Source organism: Bos javanicus, chromosome 2, assembly GCF_032452875.1.
Source record: "Bos javanicus breed banteng chromosome 2, ARS-OSU_banteng_1.0, whole genome shotgun sequence".
Taxonomy (NCBI): Eukaryota; Metazoa; Chordata; class Mammalia; order Artiodactyla; family Bovidae; genus Bos; species Bos javanicus.
Window position 1 is genome coordinate 9729930 of NC_083869.1, and position 26157 is coordinate 9756086.

At 40.4% G+C, this 26157-nt stretch overlaps 1 protein-coding gene across 1 annotated transcript in view; it reads right to left on the reverse strand.

The window, feature by feature from the left end:
• FAM171B (family with sequence similarity 171 member B) overlaps window positions 1-20445 on the reverse strand; it is a 73865-nt gene extending 53420 nt beyond the window's left edge. Inside the window, exon 1 of the mRNA XM_061433350.1 lies at window positions 20089-20445. Coding sequence (XP_061289334.1) covers window positions 20089-20305 — 217 coding nt within the window. The 5' untranslated portion in view covers window positions 20306-20445. The remainder of the gene's footprint in view (window positions 1-20088) is intronic.
• Between the last annotated feature and the right edge of the window lie 5712 nt (window positions 20446-26157).

A 26157-nucleotide genomic window follows, 5' to 3' on the forward strand; every position in this document is an offset into this window, starting at 1 on the left:
ACTGCCCTACCAAATTCACAGAACACAACCTTCTAGATCTAATCAATATGTTAATCAATCAGCTGCCTCCATTAGGATGTTAATGCCCTTCTCTGCTGTGGTAGGAACCACAATACTAGAGAGAAACATAATTTACTACTCCTCTGAGATACGCTGTATTCAAAAATAAATAAGATTTCATCTGCTTTGCAGAATTCTTTTCTAACAAGAATGCTTCCAGACACATCATTTTCATGGACAGATCCTTCTCCCCAGCACAATCCAAGGCTAGCAAAAAGACAGGAGGTGAACTGCAAAATATTCCTGTTTGTTCAACAAAGAAACACTATCTTTTCAATACATAGTTTTCCAAGGACCACAGCCAGTATTCATTGGCTTATTTGTATGCTGAGAATATTCTAGATCGTGTTAAGATTTTCTGGAAAGATAACAAAAGAATAATATAAACTATTGTTTGAATTCAGCCTTTCTTAAGAACCAAGTTGTGTTTTCAGCAAAACAAAAGTAATCACTATAACAGTGAAAGCGGGAAGCTCACAGATGAATTTTTGGCTTTCAAATTTATTTTGTGTGCTTGCTTGAGGTAAGGTTCCAAAGACAATGTCATTTCTAGGTTGTCTGAAAAGAAAAACAGAAACTTTATTCCACAATATGCTTTAAAACTTCTTATTAATGGAACATTCTCTTTAGAATCAACTTATAGGAAATGCATTAAAGCAATGAAAAGAAATCCAGCCTCATTTACTAGAAAGTGGTAAAAATCGACACATTATCATTTCTGTCTACTTATTCAATCCTTACCACCAGAGACCAAGACAGAACACTCATAGTTTTGAAATACTTAACTTACTAAAAACCATCTCTAATAACAGCAGTAATAGATAGGTACCTGTTAAGTTCTGGGTGTTTCACAACAACTCTAATACTTGACAATGCTGCAACGTTAAGTCTCAGTATCTTTATCTCAGAGGAAGTTTAGTTTGCCCAAGAGCACGCCTAAGAAAGGGCAGAACAGATTTTGAATTCTAGCTGTCCAAGTTCCAAAGCCCATGGAATAGCCACCAAACTACAGAGCCTGAGAACAATTCCTCTTCTGACAAAGACACAGGAGCAAGTGAGCACACAGAACCCAGTGAGCTGCCATAAACAACCACACCCAAGTCCTGCTTGCCTTCACCACCCAATCCCATCACCTTCTCACCTCACTCCCCTCAGGGCAGCCACGCCACATGGGCCTTCTTCTGTGGCTCAAATTCTCCAAGGCCTCTCCACTTCAACATCACAATCAAGAACCATAAGTCAGCTAGTCAGGCAGCTTTTTAAAAGTGCCATGAAGTCTCATGACTGCCCTCATTTATTATGAGTTTTGTGACAAAGAACTTTTATTTGATAATTACTGAGGACTGATTAATTAAATGCACTTGTTTGCAATGTAGATTTTGAGATTTGTTTATGTAAGTCAGTATACTTAAAGTATACTTAAAGTAATACTGCTCTAGAGCAGTATTTGGAGGAGAAAAAAAGATTTCACTTTGGAATCCTTAGGACATCTAAATTGGTCCTGTGAAGTGAGGTGGGGGGAAAGTGAGTGAGAAAAAAGAGGGAGAGGGAGTGAGAGGCATGAGGCTTTCATCACGGACCAAAAAGTGATAAAACTGAGTGCTAATGAGAGACAAAAAAATAAAAGTAGAAGTAAAAGGGAACAAAGATATAGAAAAGGGAAAAAACTGTCTTTGACAAAGCAGTCCAGGTGTAAGAACTGCACACAACTGACCACTCTCAACCTTAGAGCATCATACAATTTTCATCATCTTCAAATTCATTTAATATCATCAGTATTTACTCCAAACTCATAAATATAAGAATATTTTAATTAACATGAATTTACGCACACCTACCATTTTTCTAGCACTGTAGCAGGCATGAAGAGCAAATGAATAACGTGCCTAACAAAAGACCCTTGGTTCCTTAGCTATGTGTCTTAATATACAGTGTCACAGCATGTTAGGAATCAACATGCCATGCTTCTATTGCGCACTTACTGAGTGTCAGGCATTCTGGAAGGTAAAAATGGATTAAAAAGTATATCTATGCGCTAAAGGAATTCAGAAGAGACACACACACCAGAAACAATTAGGGACTAATTCAAAATACCGTGTTATCAAATACTAAATCACCAAAGAGAGATCACCAAGTGATGCAGCAAGAGAAAAATAATTGAGAACTGAAAAACCTTCATGAAAAGACTAGAGTTAAGTTGGTTTCTGATGGAGTTAGGGATAAAACAGAGTTAGGGCAATGCCAATGGGGTGCTAACAGTAGCTCCCAGGTGGTGCTAACAGTAAAGAACCCACCTGCCAATGCAGGAGACATATGAGACGTAGGTTCAATTCCTGGGTCAGGAAGATCCCCTGGAGAAGGGAATGGCAACCCACTCCAGTATTCTTGCCTGGGAAATCCCATTGACAGAGGAGCTTGGTGGGCTACAGTCTATAGGGTCACAAAGAGTCAGGAATGACTGAGCACATACAATGGGGGAGGAGGGAAGAGTCAATGAATTTAAAATCTGCTTGGAGTTAGGACTTACCACTGGAAATAACATATTAATCTAGTTATAACATTTTGGATTAAAATCGTTACAGAAATCAACCAGAATTTCCCAAGGCAAAAGGGAAATTTATCAATTGATGGATACAAGAAAAATTACAAGCAAACCACAGGGATGGCAATTATCCAGTTGATCTGGAGAATGACCGTAACCAGGAGCTCCACCTCTGTTATATCGGCTTCATCCTTTCCATCCACAGGCTGACTCACTTTCTCCACACGGTGGGGAACATGACTGATGACAACTCTCAGGTTTTACGTCTTACCATTTCGACCATCAAACGTGGATGGATGAGGGCAGCATAAGCAGAAGAAAGGGGGAGAGAGGTACCAGCCAGACATGGTTCTATATATGTCCACCATCAAAGATACACTTAAAAAGCTGACTAATGGGAATTGATCTTAGACTGGTAGGAAACAACCAAAAGACAAGATAAATTGAAAGCCTGGCAGAACCTCCCATTTTGGAGCATAATGAAGCTAAAATGCTACCTTTATGCAGTCCATGGGAAGGCAAAGAGTTGGACATGACTTAGCAACTGAACAACAATACAAAACTCGGTCTTATCACAACCTAGTCGATTTTTTTCCCAGGAGTTGGTGATGGACAGGGAAGCCTGGTGTGCTGTGGTTCATGGGGTCGCAAAGAGTCGGACACAACTGAGCGACTGAACTGAACTGAAAGTGGATTTGTAACATGTGAATTGTACAAATATTAACAAAGGGAAACCTATACTGCACAATCTGTAAGATTCATTTATTCATTCATCCTGTACTTGAAGCTCTATATCTTTTCTTTGATCATTTTTATACAGTTCAATTAAAAGTTTTTAGTACTTGTTTTACCATTTCAAAAAATTATCATTTCAAAAAAATGTACTACCTGCCCACTAAATGTTTCCCCAGATCTTAAAAGAGGCATGCTAAAGCTTTTAGACATGAGAAGTCAGGATATATAAATCTAAGTTTCAACTGGTTCTGCTATACCATGTGTGTGTGTGTAGATAGATAATAAAAGAGATAAAGTAAAAATAACAAAATTTTAGTAACTGTTGCATTTTGGAGGATATATGGATACCTGTTACAATAATTCAATTTTTTGGTATACAGTACCTTATTCATTGTAAGAATTTGAAGAGTAGAAGCTTGACAGACGGCTTCACATTTTAAATGAAAACATAATGAATGCTTAAAAATGAAAATGGTGTTTCAGGAAGATGCATGGAGTAAGGGTATGGTTTGAGTGAGGGGCAGGAAAAACACAGGGAGACCTAGGAGATTACTGTCAGAATCCAAGCAGATGGAGAGGGGGATGGGCTAGATGAGCGAGTGGCCGAGAGAATGAAACAGAAGGAATGAACCCGGAAGACACTGTGATGAATACTTAACTGAAACCAGTGAGTGCTAGGTGAGTGTGGGGGAGAGGACAGAATCGATGAATCCTGGTTTCCCAGGTCACATAGAGAAGGGAGAGAAACAGATCTAAAGCAGGGAGCAGATCTGTTGGGCTAAGACGATGTCTTTCATTAAATAGGTTAATATATTGCCTCTTCCCTGTGAATCATGTAAGTACAGTTCACATGCTGAATGGTGGTGTATGTGCTATCATCTCCTCCTCAGTCTCTGAAAGCCCAAAAGACAGCATAGCACACCATCATCCTCAGAGCAAGAGCAGCAGACACAGTGAGCTGGAGCCCGAGGCGGAACAGCGTGCGTCAGCCCATATGCTCCCCCTGGCAAGCCACCTGCCTCAGTGTCTCAGCTCCCCCAGCCGGGAAGATGTACAAAATTTAAGGGCTTTTTAAAAAACACAAAAACTGCATGATAGGGTGCTTTAAAGTGGTAAGAACAAACCTGAACTTGATCCACAAAAATACATCCAAGCATACAGCTTCACGTAAATGTGAGAGGGCTTCCTAGGAACCTGCCAGCTAATTCAGGAGACAGAGACGTGGGTTCAATCGCTGGGAGGGGAAGATCCCCTGGAGGAAGGCATGGCAACCCACTGCAGTAATCTTGTCTGGGGAATCCTATGGACAGAGGAGCCCCATGAGCGGGCTGCAGTCCATAGGGTTGCAAAGAGTTGGACCCAAGTGAAGTGACTTACACACAAGTGTGAGACCTTTTCTCATGCTTAGATAATGTCAGTTAAATGGTCTCTTGCTATGAAGACACCTCTAGAGTATCTTAATGGAGAAAAAGTTCATGAATACATAAAATTCCTCTCTATTAGTTTTCTTAAACTTTCCCATGTAGCAGAAAACCAGGCAATTGTTATGTGCAATTACATTTCTTTAAAGTACAATTCAGATGGTACAATCACAATCATTAACAAATTTTAAATCACTCACTGCCCTGCGGTGGGGTGTGGAAATGAAATTGCGGGTCACTGAAGAGGAAAGAAGAGAAGCCAGGCTGTTTCCGAGACAGACTGGGGTAATGGCCAACAGTTTGGCCCAGATGGGAGAGGGAGGTTACAAGAGATGTCAAGACACAGCTCTCAGTGTTGTGTTCATGTGGAGAGCTGAGATGCTAAAAAAACAGCACAAGTTGGTCAAGGTGGCGACAGCTCATAGCTAACTGCAGGGGAAAGTATTTCGGCTATATATCAGTGCAGAGGCAAGATGAAGTCTCTGCTAGGTTACAGCAGATCTAAACTGATAGAAATGGGGCTTATGTTTGAATCCTGAATTCCATTCCTTTATTTAGAAAGAAGTATGCACATCAGTCTGGTCTTCAGGAAATGTGAGCACAGTGGAAGAACTATGGTCTTTTTCTTCATAACAGTATGGAATGGTGAGCCATTAGGAATACGAAATAAAGAGGAATTAAAGGAAAGAAAAAGAATTCTAGAGAATATAAGATATTAAAGGGAAAAGAATTATCGTACTGTTAATCATAAAGAAATGAAAAAATAGACCTTAGTCAAAAATAAATTATTTCTGGGTTTCCCTAGTGGCTCAGTGGTAAAGAACCTGCCTGCCAATGCAGGAGGCATGAGTATTGATCCCCGACATGGGAGGATCCCATATACGTGGAACAAGGCCCATGCACCACAAGTACTGAGTCTGTGCTCTAGAGCCGAGGAACTGCAACTCCCGAGCCCACGTGCTGCAGACACTGAAGCCTGCGTGCCCTAGAGCCCGTGCTCTGCAGCAAGAGAAGCCTTATCACCGCAACTAGAGAGTAGCCTGTGCTCGCCGCAACTAGAGAAAAGCCCATGTAGCAACAAAGAACCAGGATAGCTAAAAATAAATAAAATGACTTAAAAAAATATTTCTTTCTGCTTTTATCACTTTGGTTTCACTTTAAGTGTTCTTTCTTCCAGGAAACAGGCTAAATCATTTCCCCCAAACCTGGGTTCCCACAGTCTTCTATATATTCCTCTAATACAGCATTTATCACACTCTTAGCATTTGCGGTCTTTCTATGTCCCCACCAAGTGTTCTCTGCAATGAGAGTTTTGTTTAAAAAAGGAAAAAAAAAAAAAATGAATGAAATCAGTTCCTATAGGAATCTTGTATGTTATCTGCAGCACCATATATAAACTAACATATAAGGTCCGTCTAGTCAAGGCTATGGTTTTTCCTGTGGTCATGTATGGATGTGAGAGTTGGACTGTGAAGAAAGCTGAGTGCTGAAGAATTGATGCTTTTGAACTGTGGTGTTGGAGAAGACTCTTGAGAGTCCCTTGGACTGCAAGGAGATCCAACCAGTCCATCCTGAAGGAGATCAGCCCTGGGATTTCTTTGGAAGGAATGAAATCCTTTAGTTTCAGCTAAAGCTGAAACTCCAGTACTTTGGCCACCTCATGCAAGAGTTGACTCATTGGAAAAGACTCTAATGCTGTGAGGGATTGGGGGCAGGAGAAGGGGACGACAGAGGATGAGATGGCTGGATGGCATCACTGACTTGATGGACGTGAGTCTCAGTGAACTCCGGGAGTTGGTGTTGGACAGGGAGGCCTGGCGTGCTTCGATTCATGGGGTTGCAAAGAGTCGGACACAACTGAGCGACTGATCTGATCTGATGTTGAGTTAAATCCAAATAAATATCAGTTCCTCTTTCAATCAATTTTTTTCAAAGCCAACATTGCTCTTGATCCAAAACCTGCATACTTTGGCCACTTCATTCTGCAAGACTACAGCCTTTTCCCTATATAATGTTCTTTTCATATATATACTCGCTAGAGAAACCCACTCAAGCTAGGGAAAGAAAAAAGATACTCAACGGCACATATTTATCCACATGGAGTTATTATTTTTTTCACTCATTGACTATTTATACAAGATATGGCCCCAACCAAAACAATTATTGCAGCTGGCCTCCCCTGGCTTCCAATATAGAGGTGAAGACAAATATGGAATTATGGAACAAGATGCCTAGTTAGGAATTAAGGTGCCTAGTTACAGCTCAACTACAGACCCTGAGCAATTATAAAATGCTTCTGAGAGCACAGAATAGCAGAGGAACCTAGTTCAGACTGGAAAGCCAAAGAAAATCCAACGAAGTAGCACTTAAGCTAATACTGGAAGTTTGGATGAATTAGGGGAGGGAAGGACGGGGGCAGAAGGTGTGTGCATGTTGGAGCAGGGAAGTACTGCAAGCAGAGAAACAACCTGCAAAGGTGCTGAGGAGCAAAACCTGTCACACTCAAGGCACAGAGAGCAGGAGTGTAGTGATGAAGCAGGAGAGAAGCTGGCACTGAGACTGGGCAGGAAAGCACACAGACTTTTACACACAGGTCATTGGTTCTCAATGTCTTGGGAAGCCTGATCAGGTTTGTACTTAAAAATAAAATAACCGCTACTGTGGGTGTGGGTGGATGGTCTCCATCGTTGCTCTAGGGCATGGATTTCACAGCACCAAGAATGGACACAGGGAGGCCAGTCAATATGCGAACCCAACTAGAGCATTAAGAGTAACCTTGGCTGACGGAGGGGCAGTGAAAATGAAGAGAAGTTAACAGATGAGAAATACTTAGGAAACAGACTTGATGGGTTTGGTGACGGGCCAGGAGAAGAAGGAAGTGGCAAGGACAGCATCCTCAATTCTCCTTATTGGTCACAGGGGCACTTTAGTAACAGTGGAGTTTTTAGTTAACAACAAGGATGACTGAAGGTAGGTGAAAGGTAAAAACTGCTAGTTAACGTAAGTTCTGGAAGGTAGTGTATAGCATAGGGACTGCAGTTAAAAAAAAAAATAGCCAGGAGAGGATTTTTTTATCCTGGAAGGTGTGGTAAGAAATGAAGAATCCAGACTTAGGCATGGTTTAACAGAAAATCTTGAAATCTATCCAGATAAAGATGTCAAAATAATTGGTGGATATATTCAGAAGTACACTCTGGGGAGTCTTAGCCTATAGATAGTATTTAAAGCAACCGGAGTAGATGAGATCACCTTGTGAGAAGGGAGAGTGAGAAGAGAGAATGTGGAATGCAAAAAATCTTTTTCTACTTTTACGTTTTAGAACATAAAGACATTTTAATTATCTCCATGTTACAGTATCAAATATTTTATGGCTGTAATGATACTTAAGTATAACTCTAAAATATCATGTAATTACTGCATAGCAAATTATTCAAAAGTTACAAACTTCAGACTTCACTACAAAGAATACTGATACAAAGAAAGGGGAGTAAATGTGGGTCACTGTATTTTCCTCTTTCTTTGTCAGATCTCTAAGCTGCTGGATCCATAAAGGGTCCCACACGTAGACCCTGCATAGAGCTCTAGTCTGTGAGCCAGTCCTTACAGACAGGATACACAATGGCCAGAGAAAAACCCAGATTTGTCAGGGAGCTTACATTGTTTTTACCTCCCTGCCTGTGCACTTACACTGTTTTCTGAAGCTTTAGTTTTCCAAGTCTCAACACATGCTATTATTTATCTTTGGAACATCAGAATGTGTTGAAACATAAATTTTTCCATTTGGACTTTCAAATGAAAGAAAAAATGTGCAATATTAAGCCACTTCTCAAAACAAGGAATCACTCTGTTATTTACTCTTCGTAGCATCTAGCTTTTCCAACGCAGTCAGTTATTAGTGAAAGTAGGAGAGGTGTAAATAAAAAACCGTAAGGAAAACGAGTCTCAGTAAGTTTAGAGATGATATTCTAAAATTCTGAAAGCCTAGAACAGCACTGGTGATAAAGAGAGCAAGTTCAAACCACAAACTTGAGTCACAGTAGGCTGAAGTTACTATTTTGACCCAGAAACTGTTTTAAAACCAAAGATTAATACTTATTTCAGCAGGTGGGAAAGAGCTTACATTTTTATAAATCCCCTCTCTGTAAACTAATAACAACCAGGGCAGGCCCTCATCTGCTAAAACTGATTGAAGTTTATCATCAGGCCTGAGGGACTGGATGAATCACAAAGTCATCAGAGCCCTTGTTAAGATATTAACTTAATCTTTGTGACTCTATCCTTCAGTGCAAGAGCCAAGAGCCAAAATCCAGAGAGTTTCTGGGTTGACTGCCAAAAAATTCTGAACAGAGGGCTTTTTTCAGGTATAAGATATCCCACCAGGTTATTATATAATGAAACCTGGATGCAAAACAATTCAAAGTCACGTAGTTTATCAAAAGATAAACCTGGGACTTCCCTGGCAGTACAGTGGATACCGCCACTGTATCGGTACATCTGCCTGCCGGTGTAGGGGACATGGGTTCGATCCCTGGTCCGGGAAGACTGCACACGCTGCAGAGCAACTGAGCCCACGCACCACAACTACCGAAGCCCCGCTGCCTACAACCTGGGCTGCGCTTCAAAGGAAGCCGCTGTTTGATAAGCCTGTGTGTCACAACTGCGAGGAGCTCCCACTCGCTGCAATGAGACAAAGCCTGAGCACAGCAGTGAAGACTCAGTGTAATCAAAAATACATTAATTAAAATTTTGAAAAAAGATAACTGCTGCATTTTGGTAGCCATTCTATAAACAGAAAGGAAAAGCCAAAGGTTGAAAGAATCAGCCAAGGTACATGCATCTCAAGCAGTCAGTTCCTTTAAGGGTTAAGGCCTTCTGGCAGGATTGGTTATGTCACTGAAACGCTAGTTTTACCCATCACAGACACACAATAACAGGAACTTTACATATTAAAAAAGAACAGAAAAATGTTATCTGAGTCTGAATGTTACCCTTGTTCTCATTGAGTCCACTTACAAAGGCCTAATTAACCATGGCAGGTTTTCTTAACCTTTTGGGGGTCAAGGATTGCTTTGAAAATCTTACAGCTGATCTCAACACTAGGTAACTGCTGACTGTGTAATTAATTGCAGGGAGCTCACTACACCCTGCACTGGTTCCCTAGAACCTCTGCCATATAAGTATAAGGGACAGTGAGTCCCTTACACATACCAGGGGAGAAGAAGATTCACCAAGCTTTACTGATTCGCATGACTTCTTTCCTATCTGAAATACCATGGCATAGAAGCAATTTAAAAATACATTTTTTTGACTCTTCTGATTCACAAAATTGAATTCGTTGGTAAGGAAAGAGCTCACTTATCTTAGTCATATTTGCTGTGAAGAAAATCAAATTATCCTTAAGTAACAGTGTTATCAGGCTTTGTATCTGCCAGGTGGTACCACAATTTCTTTTAAGATGTGGATGTGGGACCTGGAGATTATCATATGAAGTGAAGTAAATCAGAGAAAGAGAAATATCATGGGATCACTTATATGTGGAATCTGAAAAGAATGATACAAATGAACCTATTTATAAAACAGAAACGGACATTAAAAAAAAAAACCTTATAGTTAAAAAAGGGAAAGACAGTGAGAAGGGATAAAATAGGAATTTGGGAGTAACATATACACACTATTATATATAAAACAGATAAACAAGAAGGACCTACTGCATAGCACAGGAACTATATTCAATATCTTGTTAATGATGTATAATGGAAAAAAACCTGAAAAAGAACATATAATATACGTGTGTATATATACGGCCTTCCCTGGTGGCTCAGATGGTATAGAATCCACCTGCAATGAAGAAGCCGCAGGACATGCGGTTTGATCCCTGGGTCAGGAAGATCCCCTGGAGGAGGAAATGGCAACCTACTCTAGTATTCTTGCCTGGAGAATCCCATGGACAGAGGAAACTGGCAGGCTACAGTCCACAGGGTCGCAAAGAGTCAGACACGACTGAAGTGACTTAGCACACACACACATAAATATATATATATATGGATATGGATATTTGTACGTATGTGAAAGAGGTAGATGCTCAGTCGTGTCCGACTATTTGCAACCCCATGGACTGTAGTCGGCCAGACTCCTCTCCGTCCATGGAATTCTCCAGGCAAGAATACTGGCGTGAGTAGCCACGCCCTTTTCCAGGGGATCTTCCTGACCTAGGAATCGAACCTGGGTCCCCCACATTGCAGATTCTTTACTGTCTGAGCCACATGTATGTGTACAGATATATGTATGTATATATATATATATAACTGAATCACTTTGCTGTACACCAAAAACTAACACAATATTATAAAGCAGCTATATGTCAATAAAAATTTAAAAATAAGAATAAATAAAAACAAACTACTTCAGATACAGAGAACAAACTAATGGTTATGGGGGCAGAGGGAAGACAGGGGTAGGGATTTAAGAGGCAAAAACTACTGCATATTAGATAAATAAGCTAGAAGGATGTATTGTATAGCACAGAGAATATAATAACTATAAATGGAGTATATAACCTTTAAGAATTATGAATCACTATAGTTGTACACCTGAAACATATAACATTGTAAATCAATGATATTTCAATTAAAAAATAACTGTCTTAAAAAAAAAAAAGATTTACAAATTACCAGATTTTTTTCTTAAAGTGTTCCAGCTTATGTCATATACTTTTCAAACAGAGCCAAAGCAAAGCATTTAGGAGGCCATTTCTACCTCATCCCAGTTCCAAGAGCCAACTATTCCAAGACTTAAGTTTTAACTATATACAGCCATATTTTGACAGCTTTAACCTAGGGTTAGTCACTCAGTCATGTCTGACTCTCTGCGACCCCATGGATTGTAGCCGGCCAGGCTCCTCTGTCCATGGAATTCTCTAGGAAAGAATACTGGAGTGGGTAGTCATTCCCTTCTCCAGGGGCTCTTCCTGATCCATGGATAAATGTGGGTCTCCCACACTGCAGGCAGATTAATTTCTATCATTTCTAAAAATACTGCTGGTGGGGGGCAGGATGGGGAGACAGGCAAGGGTGGAATGGGTCACAAAATCCAGGACCTTTGTAGCTTCAATTCCTGGTTATAGTTAACCCATTAGAAAAAACAAAGCATCCATCTCCCATTCTGTTTCTATTGTATCATATTTCTGTTACAAAAAAGAATCGGAATAGGTAGGTATGAATAAAACCAGGGACACTGGTATTAAGACAATGGATATGAAATTCTACAACATCCCTGGAGCACTTACCACCAAGGTAACCCAAAGGCCTCACAGTACAAGCCTTGAGTTGAGGCTGGATATTTCAACCAGCTTCCAACTAGTCAAGTGGTCAATGAAAGCCCAATTAATATTTAGGTCCACAGATAAGAACTGTCATTGGCTTAGCTATATGAGTGTTCTAAATTTCAGCACAGCTAACGAGTGAGTTAAGAGTATATAGTTTATAAATGCTATTTCTCTACTGAACAGAAACCAAAGTAAACTAGGTACAATAACTGATGATAACCAGTAAATGTTTAATTTTAAATTAGCCCCTCAAGCGTTATGATATAGAAACCTAGTTGAGGAAAAAAAAAAAAAAAAAGCACAGTAAATAGCAACTGAAATCTCGGTCACATATAAATAAAATTAATTTAAAATCTTAGTTTCCATGCAAGACAGAGAAGCTTAACATGGAGAGATTTACGGGTATTATCAACTCAAGGCTTCAGAGAAGCCCAAGACACTGCTGAGACACTCTGCAATCGTGGTTCACTAGGTCACTGAGGCAGATCTGAAACAAGCATTGCTATTTTCCTTGACACCCGCTGAGCTTCCTTGGTGGCTCAGCTGGTAAAGAATCAGCTGCAGTGAGGGAGACCTGGGTTCAATCCCTGGCTTGGGAAGATTCCCTGGAGAAGGGAACGGCTACCCACTCCAGTATTCTTGACTAGAGAATTCCATGGACAGAGGAGCCTGGCAGGCTACCATCTATGTGATCACAAAGAATCGGGACACGACTGACCCACTTTCGCTTCACTTCACTGACACCCTCTACCCTACATGAAACGGCACCCAAAAATCACTTCTCATTTCAGGTCCAAATGAACTGGCCTTTACACTCACAGACATCATCAACAAGTAGTCAAGAATGCTGCCTAGTCCTTATAACCCAGTCACAAAAAAGAGGCAGAGAATCTGGTATGTCTTGGACATATAGTGCTTACACAAAAGGGCAATTACAGAGACATCTCCAAACAGAATCTTCAAAGCAAACAGAAGCTATTTTCTTAAGATTATTATATATTTCACTACAATGCACACAGCTTTCATAGTTTTAGAATTTTCCAGGTAACTACTCCAAAGCATACTTTTTTTTACCAACAGCAGATGGAAAATCTTGTATCGATTTCCTAGGGAAGGCAACTTGGCTATGAAAAAGAAATTAGGACACATTACACTAAACCAGGTCAATGAATGACAATACTGCCACTAACCTAGTCAAACAGACTGTTGAAAGAGACTCAAGTTCAATGTTTATATACTTAGGTGGAAGAGTTTTGTTTCCGAAAAATATTTCATGGTTTCTGTTCAGGCACATTAAGAACAATGAAAAACCACCACTGAAACAAACTGAAATTCAACACAATGGCATGAGTTTTTCAACCTGTAATCAACACCAAGAAATGGCTCCCTTTAGTGATTAAAATCCTGGAAAGAAATCATAATTACTCCATCTGGGATGATGGCCTTCAAAGCATGAGTACTTTAAATAAAACAGTCAATGTCTAGTCCTACTTCTACTGATTTTCAAATTCCTTGAACAGAAAAAAAAATCTAAACAAATGCCTTCATGGATGGGAGATTTCAAACAGGTCTGCTTAAATCAAGAAGTTTAATCAAGTTTTTTGAACATAATAAAAATTATAGAGTAATATATTGAGTAATATTATACACTGAATTTCACTATTTTTAAATTTCATTAAGTTAAATAGGTCCCAGCTATACAGAATATAAAAAAGGTTTTAACTTTAAAAGTACAAGAATGTAGCAGCTTCATTTACAATGGCTAAAACTGAAATAACCCAAATATCCTTCAATAGAAGTGATAAATCAAACTGCAATAATTCATACAATGGAATATTACTCAGCAGTATAAAGGAATAAACTACTCAACAAGCAACAACAAAACCGTTGGAAATTAGACTTAGCTAAAGAAGCTAGACAAAGAAGTACATGATATATGCTTCTATTTTATGAAGTCTAGAAAACACAAAATTAATGACAAAAATAATCAAATCAGTGGTCAATGGGTCAGGGTCAAAGACTGCCTGAGAAGGGGACATGAGGGAACTTTCTAAGGTGATATAAATGTCTTCTGTCTTAATAGGGGTAATGCTTACAGGGGTGTATCTGTTTGTCAAGAGACTACAGTTTATGTTACTACCAGAATCTGAAGTATGGATGTCCATTAAATAGCTCCTATAGTTCTTTTTTTTTTTCATTTTATGACTTTTGATATTTTTAAACTAATATTTACAAAGTGTATATAATCATAAGCTAACTTGAAAATGACTTTTGAATTTTTTGCAAGACAAAAATAGAGTGATAATAAAAGTTTTAATGTCAGTTTAAATATATATATATATATATATATACATAAAATGTGGCAACTCTAAATCAAGCACCACTTTCCCCACCTAATAAACTAGCTTATTGTTTAAAAAGTGTACAGTTTAGGTATGTCCATTTTAATATAAGTACATTTTACCTCTCCACTTCCCCCAAATCCCACATAGTAGAAATGAATGGAACTGTGAAGGAAAACAGAGACAGCAGAATTTGATCACTGTTAAAGCTGGGTGATGGGTATGGCTTTATGAATACTATCCTTTACTTTCTATATATTTGACATTTTCCAAGCTAAAAGGTTTAAAACTACTTATCAGTGAAATGGTATGCACTTAACAGAAGCAGAAGATACTAAGAAGAGGTGGGAGGAATACACAGACGAACTATACAAAAAAGATCTTAATGACACAGATAACCATGATGGTGTGATCACTGACCTATAGCCAGATATCCTGGACTGCGAAGTGAAGCGGGCCTTAGGAAGCATCACTATGAACAAAGCTAATGAAGGTGATGGAATTCCAGCTGAGCTATTTCAAGTCCTAAAAGATGATGCTGTTAAAGTGCTATACTCAAAAGGCCAGCAAATTTAGAAATCTCAGCAGTGGCCATAGGACTGGAAAAGGTCAGTTTTCATTCCAATCCCAAAGAAAGGTAATGCCAAAAAATGTTCAAACTACTGCACAACTGCACTCATCTCACACACTAGCAAAGTAATGCTCAAAATTCTCCAAGCAAGGCTTCAACAGTGCGTGAATTGAGAACTTTAGATGTTCAAGCTGGATTTAGAAAAGGCAGAGGAACCAAAGAGCAAATTGCCAACATCCGGTGGATGATAGAAAAAGCAAGAGTTCCAGAAAAACATCTACTTCTGCTTCACTGATTATGCTAAAGCCTTTTTGACTGTGTAGATTAATACCAGACCACCTGACCTGCCTCTTGAGAAATCTGTATGCAGGTCAAGAAGCAATAGTTAGAACTGGACGTGGAACTAGACTGGTTCCAAATCAGGAAAGGAGTACATCAAGACTATATATTGTCACCTGCTTATTTAACTTACATACAGAGTACATCATGAGAAACGCTGGGCTGGATGAAGCACAAGCTGTAACCAAGATTGCCAGGAGAAATATTAATAACCTCAGATATGCAGATGACACCACCCTTATGGCAGATGAAAGTGAAAGAGAAAAGTGAAAAAGTTGGCTTAAAACTCAACATTGAAAAAACGAATATCATGGCATCCAATCCCATCACTTCATGGCAAATAGATGGAGAAACAATGGAAACAGTGTCAGACTTTATTTTCTTGGGCTCCAAAACCACTGCAGATGGTAACTGCAACCATGAAATTAAAATTGCTCCTTGGAAGAAAAGCTATGACAAACCTAGACAGCATATTAAAAAGCAGAGACAACATATGGTTGTCTATATGTTGTCTCTAAAGGTTGTTGGTCCTTTGCCAACAAAGGACCATATAGTCAAAGCTATGGTTTTTCTAGTAATCATGTACAGATATGAGAGTAGGACCATAAAGAAAGCTGAGCACCGACAAATTGATACTTTTGAACCACGACATTGGAGAAGACTCTTGAGAGTCCCCTGGACTGCAAGGAAATCAAACCAGTCAATCCTAAAGGAAATCAGTCCTGAATATTCATTGGAAGGACTGATGCGCAGCTCCAATACTTTGGCCACCTGATGCAAAGAGTCGACTCATTAGAAAAGACTCTGATGCTGGGAAAGACTGAAGGCGAGAGGAGAAGGAGATGACAGAGAACGAGATGGTTGGATGGCATCACTGACTCAATGGACATAAGTTTGAGAAAGCAAGGGGAGATGGTGATGGACAGGGAAGCCTAGCGTGCTGCAGTCCATGGGGTCACAAAGAGTCGGACATGACTGAGCAACTGAACTGAATCAGTGAAACACACAATCACTGATATAAACAGTATATCAGTATAAACACACATTTATACTGTGAAAACATACCCCTCAACCAGCTTTCATTGTATGCAGAAGACTTTTATAAAAATCCGTGGAGGTTCCCTGTGTCTGTACTTCACGTGGAGAATCTGAAATGGAGCTCGTCATTTTCTCCAGCTCTGCTCACCCCAACCCCCAGTATGTCTCCCATCTAATAGGTCATCAGACTGGATATGATATTATTGTTTCAGTTATTACCAACCCTCAAATTAATTCTTCCCTCATCCCTCAAATATTTATTTCTAACAGTTACTGGTGCAGATGGAGAAATCAGAGCTGCTGTAGACACTAGAGAAAATAGATCTCAACTTTCGTCTTTTTTCTCGCTACTCTGAGGATGATGTTTTGGAAATTAATGAGGTAACAAAGATTTGTTTTTATACCTTGATTTTATAAATCGCATATTCAACTTCTTTTAACATCACTTTCTTATTTCTCAGCTATATAAAGAGACAAAAATTTTGAAAGTAATAAAATTTGAAATAAAAGTCAAGTCAGTTTTTCTATATGGACTTATGAAGCTCAATCATATACGAGTCACTAAACACATCTTATTAGTTTTCTACATTTTGCCTGAGAAGGGCAAATGTCTGAAAAATCAGAAGCACCATACAGAGGCAAAGAAAGAACTGTCAGGCTCAGTCAGAGCTATTTAAAGGTATATAATACCCTCCTAGGTCATAAGAGAATTATAAGTGCGCCTGGGTAAAGAATCTTCTTGACAGAACCTAAAAAGTGGACTTAAGTATTGTTCTAGAAGTTGTCTGCAATCAACTTAAGATAAACAGTGAAATTAGCTAAAATTAAAAGTCCAAGATAAATGCACTTTATAACCTCCTCCTATAAATATTTCTACCTACTATTTCTTTTTATATGCCCCTGCTAAATTTCAATGAAGAATTTCACAAGATGTTAAATAACATAAACTCAAAGTAAAAGAGATGCCCAATGCCAGCATTTTAGTTTATTCATTCAAAAAACTTAATGTGTGCCTATGAGTCACATATGCTCTTCTAGGTGCTAGAAAGATATGTAATAATTCTATGTAATAATGAACAAAGCAAAGTTCATGCCCTCAGAGAGCTTACATTCTAGTAAGAGGAGACAGGTTTACAAGAAGGGCTGAGGATATTAAATGCCATGGAGGAGAATTGGTAGGAAAAGAGCATGCAGATTGCTATTTAATATAGCGGTCAGAAAAGCTTCTCTGTTCTAGTGATATCTGAGCAAATCTGATGAATGTGAAGGTCCAGAATTCCAGGCAGAGAAAATGAAAAGCACAAAGGTCCGACACCAGAGCCCACTTGCCAACTGAAGAGAAGCAGAGGGAGAGTGTGGCCCCAGCACTCAGAGTGAGAGCCAAGGGACACAGGAAGGAGGTGGGCATAGAGGATCCAGGCCTTTGAAGTCCATTTTCAGGGTCTGGGCATCTAGTGTGAGAGCCACGGGAAGCCACTGTGGGACTGTGAGCTGAAATGGTCCTTTTTAATATTTTTTAAAAGATTACTAACTGTGCGAGGAGAACAGAGAGTAGAGGAACAAAGGTTGAAGCAGGAAGACCAGTTCAATGTAGACCACAATGTGCTCAGAGGAATATTTTAACTTCTTTGTGTACGGGTTGTGTTTCAATGGGCAGCCGAATGTGTGTGTTAGTCGCTCAGTCGTGTCCGACTCCCTGCGACCCCACGGACTGTAGCCCGCCAGGCTTCTCTGTCCCTGAGATTCTCCAGGCAAGAATACTAGAATTGCCGTTCCCTTCTCCAGAGATGCAACCCAATATCTCTAACTAAAACAACAATCATCTGAATTGCTCTCCTGGTTGGCACTGCCTTGGAGAGGTAGAGTTTTTGAGGGAAATGCAAGAGTCATATTACGTTTCAGGCTCGAGTCTGCTCTGTTCACTAGTAGTTCCTTTATCTCCATTAATCTAATAGGTAAATATGCTCCAAAACTGTACTTCCCCCCAAATAATCCTTTTCAAAAATATTCTATCCCAAATATCAGAAAGCAAATATTTTCACATGCATGCAGGATACAGAAGTTTCTCATATTATTTCACAACGGCAGTAGTCAAAACCCATGTTACGAATATTTCTGAAAGATAAATCCAAATAAAAATATACTGCAAACCATAATTCATCTCTACTCTCAGACTTCTGTTCCGTAATTTATGAAATCATGAAGACAGGCTCTCAATCACTCTATCTCTGATTTCCTTAAATTCAGCAAACATTGTCTCTAACAGCTGCCTCATCGAAGCTCTGTGGTTAGCAATGTCAGTTATAAAAAGCCAGGAAGGAAAACCACCACCCTCCACACACCTTTCAGGACTTTCAGCCATGCTCAAGTCTTATTAATTGGTTTAAAAGGGTGCCAGAAACACATCCTTTCCTCCACACTTTGGTGATTTCATCCTTTACTCAGAGCACTCTGATAAATTAAATCATCCTGGCTCTGTCAGGAATCACAGCTGGTGTTGTCAGAATACTGCTCTTTGAGGATGAACAAGCAGTAAAAAATAAGATACTGAATCCTACTCTTCAAAAATCTCATTTTCGGCATCTGGTATGATGTTACTAGGCAGGATGTTAAAGCAAAATTAAATGTTACAATTCACTTTGGTTTTGCAGAAACCTAAGTCCATTCGCCAAAAAAAAAAACTGATGGCTTTTTTTCTTTCCAAATAGCAGGCAGCTTCTACAGTAGGGAAGGGAACTGGGGTGGGGGGTGGAGAGAGGCTATTAAAATGGACAATCCCGCTTTTTGCTTACCGGTGGAGCCTTAATGGAGGGGAACCAGGCAGGAATGGAGGGACTGTTACAGCTACAGATACTGAAAGGGACTTCCTCACCCTCACTGAATAGTGCGGAGAATCTGCCTCATTACTCCTACTAACAAGCAAGGAGATTCCCCTCTCTGGGGGCAGGCTTTGCTATACCAACATCCACTACAGACTTGATCTCAACCACCCCCTCTCTCCTTTTCCCTTTCTTTCAATCACAAACTCCTATTTCATTTTTGGTTTGTTTCATTTTTATTAAACAGAAGACGTTCTTGCAAACTGCCTTAAAACCATTCCCAGCATAAGAAGAGATAGAAATAAATAATAAAATAAATCAAGATTTTTCTCTAGAGCCAAATTTAAATATACAGGCTGAGCCAGATGATGAAAAGGGGTGTGTGGGTGTCTATCGCAAAATTTTTCAGTCTCCAGGAGAGAAAACGTTACAGAACAGAAGGCTAAAGGGATGTGAGAACCGTGTGTGTGTGTGTGTGTGTGTGTGTGTGTGTGTGTGTAAATCATCCCCAGGCTAAAAGGATTTGAGAACCGTGTGTGTGTGTGTGTGTATGTGTGTGTGTGTGTGTGTGTACACAATCATCCCCAGGGCAGAGGGAAAATTCAGGAAGGGAGGAGAAGAAAAGGATCAATCGAGGCAGTCTCTCAATCCCATCCCTCCCGACCCCTCCCCACCCCACTGCAGTACTCTGCGCTTACCAGAAAGCTCATCACCCAAAGGGCAGATTCCAGAAACCAAAGCAAAGCCCCAGTCCTGGGCAGGAAGGCTGGGGAGGTCGGGGGTGGGTAGAGTCAGGCGATGGAAAACCATCTGGCTAGGGATTGCGCGAGGCCGCCAGTGAAATCAGAAGAGTCGCCGGCGGAGATGGAAAGGCAGGGCCGGGCTCCCGGGACCTACCTGGAGCAGCGGCTGTAGAGGATGCCCCGGGCACCTCCGGCCTCTCTTCCTCAGCTTCCTCCCGCTGCCTTTGCTGCTGCTGCTGCTGCTGGATGAGGCTGAGGTCTGAGCGGCTGAGCTCGGCTCTGGCGGCCGCGGGGACCAGCCTCGCCTTCAGCAGCACCGCGGCCAGGCCAAGGAGCAGGGTGCAAGGGACGCGCCGGCTGAGCCTCGCCATGGCCGAGAGCCAGAGGGCCGCGGCGGCATATTGCGGAGCTGCGGGCGGCGACGGGCGCCAGGGCTGCGGGCTCCGGCTGCGCCCGCCCGCTCGCGCCCCCTCGCGCAGTCTGACTCGCACACGCTCAGCAGAAGGAGGCCGCAGAGGCGGAGGGGACGCCGCGGGAGGAGGAGGGGGAAGTTAGCATCCTTGGCGCACGTGATGCTGGAGGAGGGACGAACCCGGCGCCAGGGACCGCGTCTCCGCGGTCAACCCGGGGCTGGGCTGCTCCGAGGGAGCGCACGCGGCGGGGTGCTGGGGCGCCGTGCCACTGGTGGCCTCCGAGGGTAAACGAAAAAGGAAAGCCTTTCAGGGGACTGGCAGACCAGGTCCTCCAACCCCTACTGAGACACAGAAATTTTGCAGAAAGTGGAATAAAATTCCCTCCTCCTGACCGCAAAGAAGAGCAGGTGATATTAACATATTGATTACATTCCTACAACACGCGAGGCCGCAACAACGAATCCAAAAGCCAGGATCTCTTAACCATATGGGCTTTGGGGGCACCGCGGCCATCATTGGCTAGCTCGAAATTAAACTACAGTTCTCCAGATTTTGATTAAACTTCCTTTTTCTTCCCAAGTTGAATTTTCTTTCTGTATCATAAAATGTCCTTAATTACATTTTGTCTAATTATAGTCTACAGTTTTCATTTGCTCAATATTTTTCTAAATGCCTACGAGGTGCTTACCGCGTGCGTTCCAGTATTTTGATGAGGATTTGAATAAGCAAGATAGAATCCCTGCATTCTAGGAGCTCACTCCCTGTTAGAGCAGAGGAACATAAAAGCAAATTATAACCCAAGGTGATGAAGAAACACCACAACACGCAGAAATTACATCAAATTGGAAGAAATTAACAATGTGGTATATGGAAGGGGGCTATGAAACACTATGAGAGGTGAGATTTAAAGAAGATTACGAGTTCCACGCATAGGTGGGGGCAACCAGGTCATCTAAAAAGTGGAGTCGTGTGTGTGTGTGTGTGTGTGTGTGTGTGTGTGTGTGCGCGCGCGCATACACCTAGAGTTAACAGTGCAGTGTGCTTGGAAAATTGTGAGCAATAATTGTCATAGAGTGACAGTGTTTTAGATTGAAAAGGACAGTGGAGATCAGGTCATTAAAAAAAAAAAAAACAGCAAACACTTCTATAGTACATAGTGTGGAGACACTGTTCAAGCACCTTATACACATTAACTCCTGTTACATTAACCTTAAAGAAGGCTGAGCACGATGAATTGATGCTTTTGAACTGTGGTACTGATGAAGACTCTTGAGAGTCCTTTGGACAGCAAGGAAATCAAAACAGTCAATCCTAAAGGAAATCAACCATGGAGTCACTGGAAGGACTGATGCTGAAGTTGAAGCTCCAATACCTTGGCCACCTGATGAAAGAGTCGACTCATTGGAAAGACTGTGATGCTGGGAAAAATCGAGGGCAAGTGGAGAAGGGGGCAACAGAGGATGAGATGGCTGAATGGCCATCACTAACTCAATGGACATGAGTTTGAGCAAACTCATAGTGAAGCCTGGCGTGTGCAGTTCATGGGGTCACAGAGTCAGACACGACTTAAGTGACTGAACAACATTAACCTTGGATGTTACATAAGGAAACTGAAATTTATACTGCAAATGATTATGAAATATTGAAAGAAATTAATCAGGGAAGAGACTTGCTGCCAGTCTGTTTCAAAGGATCACTATGCTATCAGTATGGAAGATGGATTTTAGAGGAGTAGATTGGTGGAGAGGAGGCCAGTGGTGTTTGCGAAAGCCAGTGAGAAAATACCAGTCTAGTGAGACTGGAAAGGTGTAGAAAAAGAGTGGGAGATTCAGTATGTAGGGCTAGAATCAGCAGACATGGTTGATTGGTATGGAGAAGTGAGGTATGTGCGGTGTGATTCAAATTGCCAAACTGAGATTTTGGCTGCTTAAGACATATACAGAATCGGTGGTAAGCCATGGCTTGGTCAGCTGTAGTCTCTGTATTTGGAGTACCTCTGGAATATCTCATCATATAATGTAAATGTGATCTATGACATCACTTCCTTTACCCTCATACTAGATTCAGCTGATCTGGCTGACCGGACAGTCCCTTTCCACACTCACCACTCTTTTGTGTTCCTCCCAATTTTCCCAACATGCTGGAAAAGAACAAATTTCTCACTAGTGGAAAATTCTTCTTTGGTCAAAGATATGAAACTAGTTCCATAAAAAATAATAGGCATTCTATACACGTTATCGTATATTCTTAGAGCAGTCCTACAAATTAGCTCTCATTTTCCTTTTCTTTTGGAAAAGACTGATGCTGGGAAGGATTAAGGGCAAGGAGAGAAGGGGGTGACCGAGGATTAGATAGTTGGATTAGATAGTTGGATGGTATCACTGACTCGATAGACTCAAGTTTGAGCAAACTCCAGGAAATAGTGGAGGACAGAGGAGCCTGGCGTGATGCAGTCCATGAGGTTGCAAAAAGTCGGACATAACTTAGTGATGAACAACAACATCCTGTTTAGTAAATGGAAACACTGAAGATCAGAGTGGCAACTGTCTTGCCCAAGGCTATACTAATATGTGCCTTTACCTTTCTGCACTGCTTGAAACTTCAAATGAGTTTACATTGTTTCTTAGTGATTTTTAGAAAAAATAAACTGAATGGCCTACATAATTTTTAGAAGAGAAACGCCAAAATGAGGGCCCTCACACTAAATATCACTATTCCATCGTGGCTTTGCCTCACCTGTATGAGCAGGAGCTATTAGGGGGTGAGGTGAGGCTTGAATGCAGTCTTTAATTAGGTTCATCAAGCTGTTTGTGTTGCATTTTCTTCCCAACTTAACTCTGCTCTTGGAGAGAAAAAAGGAATAAAATGGAAATGGCTCCAGAATCCTGATTAGCAGATCAGAAGGAAAGGAATGTTGCCAGAATTTTCTGTCATCCTGCCTTATGGTGGCAGTCATCTTTATTTTTAATATAAATTTTTTTAATTGGAGGTTAATTACTTTACAATATTGTATTGGTTTTGCCATACATCAACATGAATCCGCCACGGGTATACACATGTTCCCCATCCTGAACCCCCCTCCCACCACCCTCCCTATACCATCCCTCTAGGTTGTCCCAGTGCACCAGCCCCAAGCATCCAGTATCATGCATGGAACCTGGACTGGCGATTCATTTCATATATGATATTATACATGTTTCAATGCCATTCTCCCAAATCATCCCACCCTCTCCCTCTCCCACAGAGTCCAAAAGACTGCTATATATATCTGTGTCTCTTTTGCTGTCTTGCATACAGGGTTATCGTTACCATCTTTCTAAATTCCATGTATTGGTGTTTTTCTTTCTGGCTTACTTCACTCTGTGTAATAGGCTTCAGTTTCATCCACCTCATTACAACTGATTAAAATGGATTCTTTTTAATGGCTAATACTCCATTGTGTATATGTACCACTGCTTTCTTATCCATTCATCTGCTGATGGATATCTAGGTTGCTTCCATGCCCTGGCTATTAGAAACAGTGCTGCGATGAACACTGGGGTACATCTGTCTCTTTCAATTCTGGTTTCCTCAGTGTGTATGCCCAGTAGTGGGACTGCTGGGTCATAAGGCAGTTCTATCTCCAGTTTTTTAAGGAATCTCCACACTGTTCTCCATAGTGGCTGTACTAGTTTGCATTCCCACCAACAGTGTAAGAAGGTTCCCTCTTCTCCACACCCTCTCCAGCATTTATTGCTTGTAGACTTTTGGATAGCAGCCATTCTGACTAGCGTGAAATGGTACCTTATTGTGGTTTTGATTTGCATTTCTCTGATGAGTGATGTTGAGCATCTTTTCATGTGTTTCTTAGCCATCTGTATGTCTTCTTTGGAGAAATGTCTGTTTAGTTCTTTGGCCCATTTTTTGATTGGGTCGTTTATTTTTCTGGAATTGAGCTGCAGGTGTTGCTTGTGTATTTTTGAGATTAGTCCTTTGTCAGTTGCTTCATTTGATATTATTTTCTCCCATTCTGAAGGCTGTCTTTTCACCTTGCTTATAGTTTCCTTTGTTGTGCAAAAGCTTTTAATTAGGTCCCGTTTGTTTATTTTTGCTTTTCTCTCCAATATTCTGGGAGATGGGTCATAGAGGATCCTGCTGTGATTTATGTCAAAGAGTGTTTTGCCTATGTTCTCTCCTCTAGGAGTTTTATAGTTTCTGGTCTTACGTTTAGATCGTTAATCCATCTTGAGTTTATTTTTGTGTATGGTGTTAGAAAGTGTTCTAGTTTCATTCTTTTACAAGTGGTTGACCAGTTTTCCCAGCACCACTTGTTAAAGAGATTATCTTTAATCCATTGTATATTCTTGCCTCCTTTATCAAAGATAAGGTGTCCATAGGTGTGTGGATTTATCTCTGGGCTATTTTGTTCCATTGGTCTATATTTCTGTCTTTGTGCCAGTACCATACTGTCTTGATGACTGTGGCTTTGTAGTAGAGCCTGAAGTCAGGCAGGTTGATTCCTCCAGTTCCTTTCTTCTTTCTCAAGATTGCTTTGGCTATTCGAGGTTTTTTTTTGTATTTCCATACAAATTGTGAAATTATTTGTTCTAGCTCTGTGAAAAATACAGTTGGTAGCTTGATAGGGATTGCACTGAATCTATAGATTGCTTTGGATAGTATACTCATTTTCACTATATTGATTCTTCTGATCCATGAACATGGTATATTTCTCCATCTATTAGTGTCCTCTTTGATTTCTTTCACCAGTGTTTTATAGTTTTCTATATATAGGTCTTTAGTTTCTTAGGTCTTTAATTTCTTTAGGTAGATATATTCCTAAGTATTTTATTCTTTTCATTGCAATGGTGAATGGAATTGTTTCCTTAATTTTTCTATTTTCTCATTATTAGTGTATAGGAATGCAAGGGATTTCTGTGTGTTGATTTTTATATCCTGCAACTTTACTATATTGATTAGCTCTAGTAATTTTCTGGTGACCTTCCAGAGGTAAAGTTGCTGATTTCACAGCCACCAGTGGAGGAGGATGGGTGTGAAACCCTTCAATACTACAGACTATTTGAAGAAATAAGATTAATCAAGATGGTTTTTAAATGACTTTTAAATGCTCCATTACGCATAGTTTATGCTTTATTTTTGTGCAATATACAAAAGCCGTATTATTTGATGCAATCAGGGCTAGTAGTTGGTGAATCAAAAAAGTAGGTCAAGAGACAAAATCAATATATTTAAAACATATTTTAAAAGAAACATATATTCACTTACCAACCTTTTGATATAGGGTCAATAATTTTTTTTTTTAACCAAACCCCAAGAGTTTGAAGTAGTAAACCACAATTACAATGAATGCCTATTACTTGAAGTTTTCGGCTAAGTGGAAGTTCTTAAAAGCTCTTGTCAAGCAGTTTGAATGCCAAATCTTTCTATTTGTAATTTCTCTCCAATTTTACAATTTCCTCACCCACTTTTTTTTCATAGAAAAATATACTTTAAATTTATATTTCATCCATTCCATGTAACACATAGAACTACCAAAAAAAAAAATTGTGTAAACAAACATAACTGACTTTCAGCATACATACAGGCCAACTGATGGGGACAAAACCAAGTAGATGCTGACAAAGGGGTGTCCTGCCAACTGTATGTACTATACCTGCCAGCCAGTGTGTTTTACAAATGGATGGAAGGTGCTAGTTAATCTAGGAAATTATTTTCAATTCTTAATCCATGATACTGTTCATGTTTATGGTGTTATTCAGTCACTAAGTCATGTCCGACTCTGCAACCCCATAGACTGCAGCACACCAGGCTCC